Source organism: Pituophis catenifer, unplaced genomic scaffold (genome assembly GCF_029215685.1).
Source record: "Pituophis catenifer annectens isolate HBS135680 unplaced genomic scaffold, rPitCat1.0.hap2 SCAF_7, whole genome shotgun sequence".
NCBI lineage: Eukaryota > Metazoa > Chordata > Lepidosauria > Squamata > Colubridae > Pituophis > Pituophis catenifer.
Genome location: NW_027256887.1, coordinates 12,753,002 through 12,767,950, shown reverse-complemented (window position 1 = coordinate 12,767,950; position 14,949 = coordinate 12,753,002). Strand labels below are relative to the sequence as shown.

General features: G+C 44.5%; 1 protein-coding gene across 1 annotated transcript in view; it reads right to left on the bottom strand.

The window, feature by feature from the left end:
- The window catches only part of EFCAB6 (EF-hand calcium binding domain 6), a 146,067-nt gene that overhangs the window by 61,329 nt on the left and 69,789 nt on the right, over positions 1 to 14,949 (bottom strand). Inside the window, exons 17-19 of the mRNA XM_070947318.1 lie at positions 14,176 to 14,290; positions 8,671 to 8,786; positions 5,303 to 5,538 (exon numbers count right to left, since the gene is read on the bottom strand). Of these exons, the coding sequence (XP_070803419.1) occupies positions 5,303 to 5,538; positions 8,671 to 8,786; positions 14,176 to 14,290 (467 nt within the window). The remainder of the gene's footprint in view (positions 1 to 5,302; positions 5,539 to 8,670; positions 8,787 to 14,175; positions 14,291 to 14,949) is intronic.

Genomic DNA, 14,949 nt, shown 5'->3' with positions numbered 1-14,949 from the left:
TCCCGGGAAGCCAGCACCAACCAGGAGGGACATGGGTCCAATAAACATGTGGTCGCGTTCAGTCGTCCCAGACTCCTGTCCACGTCCTCGGGAGCCACAGGATCAAACTCCTCCCAGATAACACTCTCAAGACCTGCCTCAATCATCCCGTCCAGACTTACCCAGTCAGAGGCCAGGCCTTCCTGAATCTGAGCGATCTTATCATACAGATACTGCACAAAATCCTCAGCTCGACCCTGCAAGGGATCATCCCGCACTCCCAGATGGAGGAGGGAGCGGGTCACCCTAAACAGGGCGGCTGGGCGATTATCTGATGACAGTGGCAAAATTTTTTGCCGCTTTTATCGCCACTAGGTAGATCTTAATATGAGACCTCACCAGTGTTCAGTCGGATTCGGAACAGCTGGTCCTCCAACCGCTCTCCAGGCATCTTTTCCGGCGCTTCATCCCCCTCAGCTCCTCGGAGAACCAAGGAGCTAGGTGAGTTCAGTGTTGGGTCAGAGGCCGCAAAGGCACGACACGGTCCAAAGCCCCGGCAGCCGCACTGTCCCAAGCGGCCACCAGGTCTTCAGCCAAGTCATGAGCCAGAGTCTCAGGAAATGGCCCAAACTCCATCTAGAACCTATCAGAATCCATCAGGCGCCTGAGGCGGAACCACCTAGTCGGTCCTGCCTCCCTGCGGCGGGGTGTAGCGGTTAGAAAGTCAAGTCGAAGAAGCGAGTGGTCAGACCATGACAAGGGTTCGATGACTATATCCCCTATATCAAGGCCACTCAACCACTGACCAGAGATAAAGAGATGCCCACCCATGTGAGTAGGGCCATGAATTAACTGAGTCAGGTCCATGGCCGTCATGGAAGCCATGAACTCCCGAGCTACCTCAGATGTTTCACCGATGGATGGCAGGTTGAAATCCCCCATGACCAAAAGTCTGGGGGTATCAACCGCCACCTCGGCTATGACGTTGAGCAGCTCAGGCAGGGCTGTTGCCACGTGGCAGGGAGCCAGGTACGTGATCAACAAGCCCATCTGCACTCCACGGCCCCACTTCACAAGAAGGGACTCACATCCGGCTATCTGTGGAACAGTGGTCTCCCGCAGATCAAGACCTTCCTTTATAATAACCGCCTCCCGCCCCTGCCCTGAGCTCTCAGCTGATGGAATGCATGGAAGCCTGGTGGGCACGTATCTATGAGGGGAACTCCCCCCTCCTGGCCCAACCAGGTCTCCATAATACCTGCCAGGTCTGCTCCCCCCTCCTGAATAAGATCGCAAATGAGGGGGGCTTTATTTACCACGGACCTGGCATTGCACAACAACAGCCGAAGGCTCAGGCCCTGAGAGTCTGAACAACCTGGGGAACGAGAAGGGCTATGGGGACCGGGGCGTGCCACCGCTCGAAGATAGCGAGTGCGCGCCCCCAACACATGATATGGCCCCCTGCTCCCGCCATATCTGCCCCTCCCACTCAGCGTATTGATAGAAAAGCCCTCAGCAGAATGAACTCTAATGCCCCCCTTACCCCCGGAATCCGCACCCTCCGTGGCCCAACTGGCAGCTGGGCCAGACCTCTCCCCCTGTGGGTTAACCCCCAAACCCACACAACCCTCCCACCCCCTAGAACCCCTTAAAATCTATCTAAAAATTTCCCCAGAAAACCCCTCAATCCCCTTTTTGCGACATGCCACCTCTCTGGGTGCCAAAGCCCGTCATAAAGGTAGGCCCTCGATAGAGTGGAGGGCCACACCTGCAAGAGGGGGGAATCTTGCAGAATAAGAAGCTCCGCTGGCGAATACATCTAAATAATCGGGGGAAGCCCACGGCCAGGGGGTTAATCAAGTTGGTCCAAGTTCTGGAAAAGGGGTATCCAGTCAGGTCCAAGTCAATAAACTCCACTGCTCTCTCACAGCAGTGGGTGGAGTCTTAAGCCATTTTGAGGCCAGATGTCGACACCAGCCGCCCTCTCACGAAAGCTGGGAAGGGCCAAGAACCGCAGTCATTGTCCAACTCCATACCAGACTTGAGATCCAGGGTATATCCTTCTACAATTGGGAAGCATTGATGACAACCACCAATCTGCAGGGCCAGGAAGAGACTCTGGTGGCTGCACCTTAGGTGAATCAGGAGGCCATAAAAAAGTCCATGGGAGGCAGATGTCACATTGTTCAGAGGCCACCTCCAGATGATAAATAGCCTCAGAGGCTAATAGACCACACGAGGCACAGAAGACTTGGCCAGAGATCTTTCACGGCCAATGGGGTCAACAGTGCCTCTAGCTCACCCCCATCCACATGAGGGAGGGGGGAGAGCCTCTGGAATGACCAGGGGTGGGCCCTCTCCAAGTGGGTCACCCCCCTATGGCCGCAACAGGCAGTCCCAAAAACAAACGTTGGTAGCATAGTTGGTATGATGGTCAGAGTGCCCCTCGCTCTCCCAATGTAGGCCTCCTGTCACTCTTCGCCCTCTCTGATGTCATCCCCCGCAGCCGCTCGTCCCAGCGTTGCAGCCAGCACCAACATCGACATTGCCAGCCCTCCGAAGTCACCTCCATCCACCGCTGGGTCTCGCAGGAACTCCTGCCATCCGACGGATACCCCTGGAGCCCCAACGAGGGGCAGCATCGCCGACGCTGTCGCTGCCATTCCGCCAGCCCAGCGGCCGCGGGGAGATGCCGAGGCCACTCTCACCCGGCTGCAAAGCCGCAGCATAGCTGCCTCCGCCCTCGTTTTGGATGTCGCGTCCTGGAGAGCAACGAGCTCTCAAGATGTCAGAAGAGACTGGTGAGAAGCTCCCCTCACCGGGCATGGGGCATAACTAGCTGGTACGGCCCCCGAAACCCCCCAAAAGCCAGGAATATTCCCCTCGGCATCACCGCCGCTCAGCTGAGAGCGGCCATCTTGCATATACTCCCTATGGCTCCCTAATTCTACATCCAGTTCTACAGAGGAAGTATTGACTTTGTCATCTGTACCTCCATAACTGTCTGATTTGGCTCTGCAACCAAACAAGACAGACACAGACTTCAATGGATAATTAGAACTGCAGAAAAAACAATTGCTATCAACCTGCCTTCCATTGAGGACCTGTATACTGCACGAGTCAAAAAGAGGGCTGTGAAAATATCTACAGACCCCTCACATCCTGGACATAAATTGTTTCAACTTCTACCCTCAAAATGACGTTACAAGGCACTGCACACCAGAACAACTAAACACAAGGACAGTTTTTTCCCGAATGCCATCACTCTGCTGAACAACTAATTCCCACAACACTGTCAAATAATTCACTAAGACTGTATTACTATTATTCTTCTCTTCCTTACTAGTATCTATCTTTTCCCACTTACTACTATAACCATGTTGCTTATATCTTTTAATTTATTTTATTTTTATTTGTTTCCTAGTACGATTTGATAGCTTATTAGTAACCTTGACTATCACTAAGTGTTGTATCTTTTTATTCTTGATGAATGTATTTTATTCTCTTTATGTACACTGAGACCATATGCACCAAAGACAAATTCCTTGTGTGTCCAATCACACTTGGCCAATAAAGAATTCTATTCTATTCTATTCTATTCTATTCTATTCTATTCTATTCTATTCTATTCTATTCTATTCTATTCTATTCTATTCTATTCTATTTCTTGTAGGCATAAGAAGGGGAAGACCCAGCACAATCAGAGTTCATGATTTTATTGTTATCTCTCAATAAAAGTCGAATTTATTCCTAGTCTAGTTGGTGGAGCTGACAATTACTGTTAAAAATTCTGTATGTAAGATCTGAAAAAGATAATTATGGAAATGCTTGATTTTTTAAACATTAATAAGTATTTAGAAAGCAAAAATACACTCCCTCATTTGTCATTATTCATTATTCATATATTCATCAATACACTGTCTAATATGCTTAAATTCCTACCAAAAAGAACAAAACGATGTTCTGATTCTATCTTGAAATATTTTGCATCCTAAATTACTTTATGTCATAGTATCCCACATAACTTTTCTTGCATCCAATATTAATTTATTTCAGATTAATATAATGAATTGAATTGAACTGAATCGTATTGAATACTTTATTTGCCCAAGTGTGATTAAGCACACAAGAAATTTGTCTCCAATACAGAAGCACTTACTGTACATGTAAAGCATCATCATCATCATCATCATCATCATCATCATCATCATCATCATATCTGCCTATATACTCAGATGTTACCTTAACAGCTCTTAGGTCCTTAGTTAGGACTTGAACTGTTAAGTTTTTACCAGTTCCCGACTGTGAATCAAATTAAAGATCAATCATAATAATAATACCAATAAAAGGAGAGAAAAGAAGATAATAAGAAAAGATAATAATACTATAATCACACTACATGGGTTAATAGAAATAAAGCAACACTGAGAGAATTAGGTGTTGAGCAGAGTGATGGCATGAGGGAAAAAACTGTCCCTGTGTCTAATTATTTTGGCATGCAACGCCTTATAGCACCAGAAGGAGTTGAAAAATAGTTTATATCCATGATGTGAGGAGTCTGCAGATATCTTCTTACCCTCCTTCTGACGCTAGGAATTTTATTGAAGGCAAGTAGGTTGCAAATGTTCTTTCTGCAGTCTTAACTTATCCGCTGAACCCTGTACCTATTTGTTTGGTTGCTGTACCAAACCAGACAGTTATAGAAGTACAAATAACAGACACAATAATTCTTCTGTAAAACTGAATTAACAGCTCCCGGGGGCAATCTGAACTTTCTGAGTTCACACAGGAATAATATTCTTCGTTGTGCGTTTTAAATTATGATTCTAATGTTGAATGTCCATTTCAAGTTCTGGGAGATTATAGGACCCCAAAACTTGAAAAAATTCTACTGCTGATACAGTGCTGTCAAATACAGTAAGAGGTTGTAAAATAGAAGGGCCCCTCCTAAAATTCACTCTCATCTTTACAGTTTTAAGCATGTTCCGCTTCCAATTGTTACGACTGCACTAGGGGGCCAGTGGTGGGTCGCCCCCGGTTCGCACCGGTTCTATAGAACCGGTAGTAAAACCGGTGGGAGGCTCCGCCCACTGACCCTGACGTCCTCAGAATGCTACTGCGCACGGCCCCATTGCGAACCAGTAGTAAAGGTAAGTAGAACCCACCCCTGTAGGGGGCCAGTTGTTCAACCTTCCATATGCAGACTCATCACTAACTCAAATGAAGCCAGTGACCACTGTATTGCCTGCAAACGTCAGAACAAATTAAGTGACAATGTAATGAAAATGTAAATCAAAATAAACCAAATTTCTGTTCTTCTTACTTGTAAGATGTGGTCAACCAAGGACGCATCTCTTTAGTTGTGTGAGTTTGGAACAACTGAAGGAATTCCGGATAATTCAGCGTGGAGGTCTCATTCATTCCCAAGATACCAAGAAGACGCACGTATTCCTCATCTGTCATGCTGATCATGAAACTGTCCAGCAGGCGTCGGAAGTCAAGCATTGTGACTACACCATCGTTGTTTCTATCTATTTTACGGAAGGCAATGTATGCATCCTAGTAGGGAATATCCAACTGAGTATCAAAATTGGATCAACTTTTCTTTTCTACTCAGAGAAACAATATTATGCCATATACTATACCCGTGATGGCGAATCTATGGCACGCGTGCCACGGATGGCACACATAGCCATATTGGTGGGCACAAGAGCTCAGCTCTGACACGTGCCAGCTGACTTTTGGGCTTTCTGGACCCACCATAAGTAGGGAAACAGGTTGTTTCCTGCCTCCGGAGGGTCTGGGGGGTGGTAGGGAAGCCCAGTTTTTTTCTCTCCCCAGGCTCCAGAGCCTTTCTAGGAGTCTGGGGAGGGCGAAAACAGCCTTCCCCATCCCCCCAGAGGCCCTCTGGAGGCCGAAAACGAACAAGTTTGCCAACTTCCGGAAGTTGGCAAACAGGCCGTTTCCTGCCTCCGGAGTGTCTCCGGGGGTGGGTGGGGGTGGGGAAGGCCATTTTCGCCCTCCCAAGACTCCTAGAAAGGCTCTGGAGCCTGGGGAGAGAGAAAAACGGGCCCACTGAGCTTGTCGATCGAAAGGTCGGCAGTTCAGCGGTTCGAATCCCTAGTGCCACGTAACACGGTGAGCTCCTGTTACTTGTCCCAGCTTCTGCCAACCTAGCAGTTCAAAAGCATGTAAAAAGTGCAAGTAGAAAATTAGGGACCACCTTTGGTGGGAAGGTAACAGCGTTCCATGAGCCTTTGGCGTTTAGTCATGCCGGCCACATGACCACAGAGATGTCTTCGGACAGCGCTGGCTCTTCAGCTTTCAAAGGGAGATGAGCACCGTCCCCTAGAGTCGGGAATGACTAGCACATATGTGCGAGGGAAACTTTTACCTTTACCTTATTCTGATTAATTTGATTTAAGCACTCTATGTTATTTTTAAAAATTGCATAGTTGAGTCTCTTACATGCAAAAAAGATGAACCTAAGAGCAAACATGATTTGGTAAACACTTAGCAGATAGTACATCCTACCATAGTATTTTTCACACCTTGATAACTTTAAGATGAATGTACTGGCTGGGGAATTCTGGAAGTTGAAGTATACATTGGTTGTACGCTTCAACCGAACCGACTCAATCCAATTTTATAAAGAATAAACTGGTTTATTCTTCGTAAAATAATGCAACAGGCAATTCAGATTATGAGACTGCACATATAGAAAGCAGATCTGTAATAGGACATAAAAGATTCCTTCCAACAAACTGTAAACTACAAAATAAACTTAAATTTAAAAAAGTTTGAAGGGTTTATTTATATACTATCTTTACATGCCTATTTAATTCATTTGCTCCTAAACAATCCAATCAATTCCAGCTGTATGCTGATTCTTTCCCAAAGGCTTTTATTGAGATGCTACTGTTCTTCCCTCATAAACACTGGAACATTTTGAAACCCCAGAATGAAATGATCAAGAAGATCCTAACCCACGGCAAAAAATTACTGCTGTGAATTTGTTCAAATAGGCCTCAGAGATCTTCTGAGATATCTAAGAGCAAGAGAAAATCAGAGGTGGGCTGTTAGGGATTTGCAGGGGTTTGGGAGAACCTCTAGCTAAGATTCTGTGCAGTTTGGAGAACCCACAAATCCCACTCCTGGCTGGTCCCTCCCACCCTGCCCCACCCCTCCCAGGAGTCCCCACATGGCCCGTTTTCGATGCAGGTAAGTGCAGAGCGCGCATGGAAGCTTGGGGAGGGCAAAAAACGGACCTACCAGAAGTTCGGGAAGGCCGGAAATGGGCCTGTTTCTGGCCTCCAGAGGGCCTCCGGAGCCTGGGGAGACATTATCACCCTCCCAGAGACTTGAGAAAAGCCTCCGGAGCCTGGGCAGGGCAAGAACACCCACCCACCTTGCCGTGGTGCAGGAGGCCAACTAGGCCACACCCATCATGGCCACGCCCACCCAGCAACTAGGCAGAGAACCCCTTGCTAAAATTTTTGAAGCCCACCCCTGGAGAAAATGATCACAATCATTCAGAAGACCACTGTTCTCCATATCTCCATAGCTTATGAAGAAAATGTTCTGTCAATTGAATACAACCAATGTATACTCCAATTTCCAGAATTCCCCAGCCAGTATAGTCATCCATCAACATAAAGCCAAACAGTTAAAAATGTGTAAAATAATCTGTAGAGTTGTTTTCAAACTTTGAGTTAAGTATGTAGGTGTAGGAGATGACCAAATGGAGCCCAAAGGTGGGGTCATATCAGTTTGGAATCCTTACGCATCCACAAGAGTGCTATCTTCAGCCCCGTGTGAATTCTGTTGACTCTTATTTACCATCAATTTGATTTGACCATTAGATGATCAGTTTCTTGTGTATAGGTAGCATGTAATAAATTTTTAGTGCTTTGAACTCAACTCCTCTTTCTGACTATTTGTGGCTGACGCATGGAGCATCTAAATTTACAATGGGGAAACTTTAGAAGGAAGCAAGGAAAACCTTCGATATCCCATCGTTCTTTTTAGAACTGGTTGTGCACAAATACTTCTCTATAAATTATGATAAAATTAATTTATTTCGTGTATTATATAGCCGGGTTTTTTTAGCTTTAATCCCAGTAGTCAACATAAGTAAAAACACACAGTATAAACTATATGAAAATAGCTAAATTGTCACATACAACACAGGAGTGAAAGTCATGTATAAAACTTTGTGCCTAGGGATATTTATAATATAATACATACCGCTCTGTTGGAGTTCTCATTTATTCATTTATCTCATTAATTTTGTTATGGCCACTCACTTTAGTAGACTCTGAGTGGCTTATAGGAAAGTGGACTGCATATACCATTCTGATAGAGTCCAGAATCACTGCTATGATATGGGTAGCTATATAGATGTAGGAAATAACCAGGCTGAGCCTGAGGGAGGGGTCAAATGTGTCATCTATCTCAAACCCTTGATGCCCACAAGAGATCTAAGTCCAGCCCACCTTGAATTCCATTGGCTCTGATCTACTGCCAATTTGCTTTGACCATTAGTAGTTCAGATTCTTGTAGAGAGCATGAGCTTACAATAAATCTTTATATTCATTCGAAACAGTCTGAACTTCCTGATCTTCCTGTCTTTGAAAATAAATAATCAAACAGAACAAAATTAATAATCATGAGAAATTTGAACGTAATTACCCCATATTCTTCTGCAAGCTTGTCACTATACTGGCTGAGACATTCTTCAGCAGACATGAAATGACTTTTGCTAGCATTGACTCGGCGATTTGAACAGGGTCCACACAATCTGGAATCTGAAAGAATTATATCAATAACAATCCCTGTTATCCTTTTGCATGACATAGATTTGAATAACTGACATTAGAACCAGGGGTGGGCTTCTGGGGGTTCGGGAGAACCTCTAGCTAAGATTCTGTGCAGTTCAGAGAACCCCCAAATTGCACTCCTGGCTGGCCCTGCCCACCCCGCCCCACCCTTCCAGGAGTCCCCACGCAGCCCATTTTGGATGCAGGTAAGTGCAGGGCACGAGTGGAGCCTCGGGAAGGGTAAAAAACAGGCCTATCGGAAGTTCGGGAAGGCCTCCAGAGCCTGGGGAGGCCATTTTTGCCCTCCCGAAGGTTCGAGAAAAGCCCCCAGAGCTCGGGGAGGGCAAAAACGCCCCCCACTGTGGTGCAGGAGGCCAACTAAGCCATGCCCACCATGGCCACGCCCACCCAGCAACCGGGCAGAGAACCCCTTGCAAAAATTTTTGAAGCCCACCCCTGATTAGAACTGTAGTACATATTGATCAACATGTTGATCTCTACACAGCAATAGTTCAGATCCCTATATAACAATGCAGCCAATTAGATGGACCCTCTCGCTCTCCCTTCCTCCTAATTCCTTTGGTGAATAGCAATGCAACCGATTAGATGGACCCATTACTTTCTTTAATCCAGTCTTTCTCAACCTCTGCAACTTTAAGGTATGTGAACATATCTTTGAAAGATATGGTTCAATGCTTCCAAGATCAGAACCTTTAGAGTTCTGGGATGTAATCCATCAGGTTGTGATGATCTGAACTTCTCTAAAGTGGACAGGTCTTCTCTTACTATTTTCTTACCTATTTTAATTTGAATTCCTAGTCTGTCTTTTACAGTTCTGTTTTTGGTAGGGTGGGCTATTTTTTCTTTTTGTGTGAAGACAGATGCAAAGAAAGAATTAAGTAGCTATCTATCCACTATCTTCTCCCATTAGTGGACTAATGGTTTCTTTGACTTTCTTCTTTATTAGTTGAAAGAAACTTTTTTGAAATTATTTTTGACCTTGTTGCAAGTCTTAGTTCATTCTGAGCCTTACATTCTCCTGACTTCATCTTTGCAGATTTGGGCTATATGCTGGTTTTCTGCCTTACGTATGTGTCCCTCTTTCCATTTTTCTGTCGGAGTTTATCTTCCCCTTGCCAGGAACATGGACTGAAATTGTGTCTGTGACTATATCTGATAGGGAATATAAGTTTCCCCCTGATGCACCTTAGCTTTCATTTTGAATTTGCAGTTTTTAATAAAGGAACTTGCACTGATTATCTGCGTGCATCTTGTTGGGTACATCAGCGTCAGGCAAAGTACATAGAACTCTCATCTCAGTGATTCTGTGGTGCATCAAAATACGTGCAAATAGGTTTCCTACTGCAGATCTTTCACAGAAACCCATTCCCCTCTCTGTGTGTAGATCTGAATCCAGCCAATCTCTCTTCCCTCCCCCCTCGCTCTCCCTCCCTCCTAATTCCTTTGGTGAAGCTCATAAACTGTAGACATTAACTCGGTATACCTGCAAGACTGAGGTAGTTCTCTCAAACACCTGGTGTCTTCCTCAAGAGGACCTATGTGAGATGAGGCTGCTGAGCAGAGGTGGTATTCAGCCGGTTCGAACCGGTTCATCCAAACCGGTAGTGAAATCGCTGGTGGGCCTGCCCCCCCATCCCACCCCAACCGCCACCCCGGCTCTATGCCGTCCTATTTAGGCATGTTTTTGAGGCTGGACGCATGTGCGGAAGGCACGTGTGTGAGCAAAGCACATACACAGAAGGCTGGGTGCTGAAGGTGCACACAAGTCAAAACGGGTGCCCACACGAGGGGCGAACAAGTGGTAACGAAATGTGAAACCCACTGCTGCTGCTGAGCCACTTGAAACCAAGGCCCTCTGCATTTCCCTCAAAGAAGATAGATATAGGTTGCCCAAATCTGTTCTTTGCATGGTGAAGTGGGGACCAGTGGTGGGATTCAGCCAGTTCGCACCACTTCGGGAGAACCGGTTGTTAACTTTCTGAGCAGTTTGATGAACTGGTTGTTGGAAGAAATCATTAGGGCAGAGAACCGGTTGTTAAATTACTTGAATCCCACCACTGGTGGAGACCCAGACAAACCATGAAGGACAACACAGGACTCCTGTGCTCCTGGTTGTCTCCTGCAAATGGCTTTTGTGCAACATAGAGAGGGACAGAGATTTCCAGTTTCATATCACCCACAGGAGTCATTTCCCCCGCAAGACAATTCCCCTAAAAGTGCCACATATAACCGTAAAATCAGAGCTAGGCTTTGATCTCACATTTTCTCCTGCCATTTTGACTTTATCTCTTCCCTACAGACACCTTTGCCATAGTACAGGGGGGACATGAATGGAGAATAATATTGAATATTCAATGATCAGCACAACATTGAAGTGGAAGTGTTTGTCCAGTGCAGAAATCTGGGAAATTAAAGCACTTCTGCAAAAGATGCTATAGTTTTACTGCTTGGCAAAAGGTCGCTTTGTTTGAACTAATGAATGTTGTAAAATGCATCTTTTGTCAGTGTTGTGCAGCTGAATTATTTTTCTCTGTGCAAATGCTTTTATTTATTTATTTATTTATTTATTTATTTATTTATTTATTTATTTATTTATTTGATGCAATTTGTGTGCCGCCCTATCTCCGAGGACTCAGGGCGGCTCACAATGGTAAAATGCATAATTCCTGCCAATATAAAATTAAAATCCCAATTTAAAACAATTTAAAAATTCATTAAACTCCCCCACCCCATCAGTCCAAGCTGTGGAACAACCAGGTCTTCAAATCGCGGCAGAACGAGCGAAGGTCAGGGGACATCCGGAGCTCCAAAGGAAGCTGGTTCCAGAGGGTGGGTGCACCCACAGAGAAAGCTCTCCCCCTGGGGGTCGTCAGCCGACACTGTCTGGCCGACAGCACCCTAAGGAGGCCCTATCTGTGGGAACGCACCGGGCGATTGGGGATTGTCGCTGGCTGCAGGGGGTCCGACAAATATCCCGGGCCTAGGCCTAGGCCAATTGTCATATGTAGAGTTTTTCTGGCTAATTTGTATGGTGTGATTTTTTTTTTTTTTAAAAAAAAATATTGTTCTAATTGCCATTTTATCTTACGGTATAATCGATAATTGCTAACAGGAATTCTGTAAGTCTGAGCACAATTAAGACTGCCAACAATAAAACTACAATAGTAAAATAAATATACAAACAATCTCTAACATTCACAGAAAACACGCTTAGAACTGGGTATGTTATGGGTGCAATAAGGCTGCTGGTACTCTGGGGATTATTTTCACAAAGTGATGACATTTTAAAAATCCAGTTTGTATGGGAAAATGTTTGCATGTATGTATGCATATGCACATGTATAATTTGCTTCAGACATTTTGCTTGTTGACAGTAGGAGAGAAACCCCAAATCTCTGGTGTTTTAAGTAATACATAGAACAAAGGAAGAGTTTGAAGGGACCTTGGAGGTCTTCTAGTCCAACCCCCTGCTTGAGCAGGAGATGCTATACTATTTCAGACAAATGGCTGTCCAGTCTCTTTCAGTGAGGGGGCACCCACAACTTCAGAAAGCAACCTATTCCATTGGTTGATTGTTCTCACCATTAGGAAATTTCTCCTTAGTTCTAGGTTGCTTTTCACCTTGGTTAGGTTCCAGCCATTGTTTCTTGTCTTGCCTTTCGGTGCTTTGGAAAATAGTTTGACACACACTTTTTAGGAGCCCCTCAAATATCAGAATATTGGAACAGTGCTATCACCTCTAATTCTTCTTTTCATTAGACTAAACATACCCAATTCCTATAACCGTTCTTTATATGTTTTAGCCTCCAACCCCCTAATCATTTTTGTTGCTCTTTCCTGCACTCTTTCCAGAGTCTCAACATCTTCTTTTATATTGTGATGACCAGAACTGGATGCAGTATCCCAAGTGTGGTCTTACTTAGATTCTGACCAGTGGTGAAATCCAATTTTTTTTTTACTACCGGTTCTGTGAGCGTGGCTTGGTGGGCGTGGTGTGGCTTGGTGGGCGTGGCAGGGGAAGGATACTGCAAAATCCCCATTCCCTCCCCACTCCAGGGGAAAGTATATTGCAAAATACCCATTCCCACCCCACTCTGGAGCCAGCCAGGGGTGATATTTGCCGGCTCTCCGAACTGCTCAAAATTTCCGCTACCGGTTCTCCGAACTGCTCAAAATTTCCACTACCGGTTCTCCGAACTGCTCAAAATTTCCGCTACCGGTTCTCCAAACTACTCAAAATTTCCGCTACCGGTTCTCCGAACTGCTCAAAATTTCCGCTACCGGTTCTCCAGAACCTGTCAGAACCTGCTGGATTTCACCTCTGCTTCTGACTCTCGACAATGCTGGCATTAGAGAATTGAGCCAAGGCACAGCATATCTGTCTTCAATCTTTGCTCCACAAAGCTATTTGTGGAATTTGGAGAGCACAGGGTTTTTTTCATGATACCTTTCCCACTCATTAAGAGACCCATCTTTAGATGCCATCAGCTTATGTGATTCTGATTTGGAACCAGCCATCCTTAGCCATCAGTTCGTGTTGTAGAAAGTGCTTCAAGGAGATACCAGATATATAGAACTATATGACGCTAAGATGTCAGAAGGCAATTAACTCCTTGGAGTGGCTCCAGTTGTGTTGTACAATAAAGCTGATTCCTTCCTAGTCATATCCAGGTTCTGAGAAGCTTCAGCCAAGTTCCTGTCATCTCACAGAAGCTGATGCCTTTTAATAAAATGTATGTTAGTTTGAAAAGAGGCCCCCTCTTATTTATTTTTTTTTTGCATAATACAAGAAATGAAAGAGATTAGTGGGTTTTCTTTTTTGTTTGCTTCTTGAATAGAGTTTCTTAATTGTGGACAGAAGAGAATGTAACCCAAACAGGACCATTGCCAGTTTCTCTTCTTTTCAGTTCAGAAGATAAGACTAACACTAGTAGTTGTCTTCCCAGCTTGTCTAAATTATGGGTTTCCCACACCACACAGCTGGCTGATCCGGGGGTGGTTTCTACTTACCTTTACTACCAGTTCGCAACGGGGCCGCGCGCATGCTCTTCTGCGCATGCGCAGAAGCGTTTTGATGACATCAGGGTCAGTGGGCGGAGCCTCCCGCCGGTTTTACTACCGGTTCTATAGAACCGGTGCGAACCGGGGGCAACCCACCACTGGGCTGATCCCAACTAACAAATCAGAATGCTTCCTTGTTCATTTATTTCTCTGGAATTTGACAAGTGCATTACATATTTGGTCAGCTTTTATCACAAAATAGTTAAATTTCCCCCCCTGATTTTAAAAAGCCAAGAAGTAGACACAACATCCGTATCTCAGAATCAATACATTACTTAGCCATGTATTTGCTCACCTTCAAACATTGCTACAAAATCAAGATAACTCAAGCCTCCAACTGGGAATCCTATTTTTTCAATTAATAGATTAAAATGATCATCACTCATTGGCATCTGAATATCCTCCAGTAACTGTCAGAGAGAGAAAAGATGACCAGATTAAACACTGCAGGTAAAAAAAACCACCTTGGAATATCACTGGCATCAACACAACCATATACACAATATCTACTCCCTTGAATTGAATAGGCAAACGCCCATCATGCTAAATGAACAAAACTTTGTTTCAAGAAAGAGCCATTGATGCTTGAAAAATGCACCAAAATCCCAATCATTTAGTAAATTTGCAGTAACATAGTTTGGTGTGGTTTTGAAAATATAAAATTTGTAGAAACTGCTCGTTAAAAATAAAATAACAGAACTGAATTGAGTTTGTAATTCTCTCTACTTAATCATTCCAAGTCTCCCCACCTTTTCTAATTTGAGCATGTTCTTTTGTGTTTGTACAGTATTTTTTTTTAGTCCTTTTGTAATAGCTTCAGTGGTAATTGTTCTTGCAATTCTATTTCATTTTACTGATGTACCACTGGAGAAAAAAAGAAACATTGAATGGCTGACTGGCTTAAAAATGTGAAAAAAAAGTGAGAATGTGCTAATTAACAAATTATCACTCTTCAGGAGATTTTGAAAGCCTTTAAAAAGAGATTAGCAGCTTTGTATTTTAGTATAGCTTTTGCTATCAGATCGAATGTTTAATTTTAGAGCTACATGAGCGGAGAAATGAGAAAGAA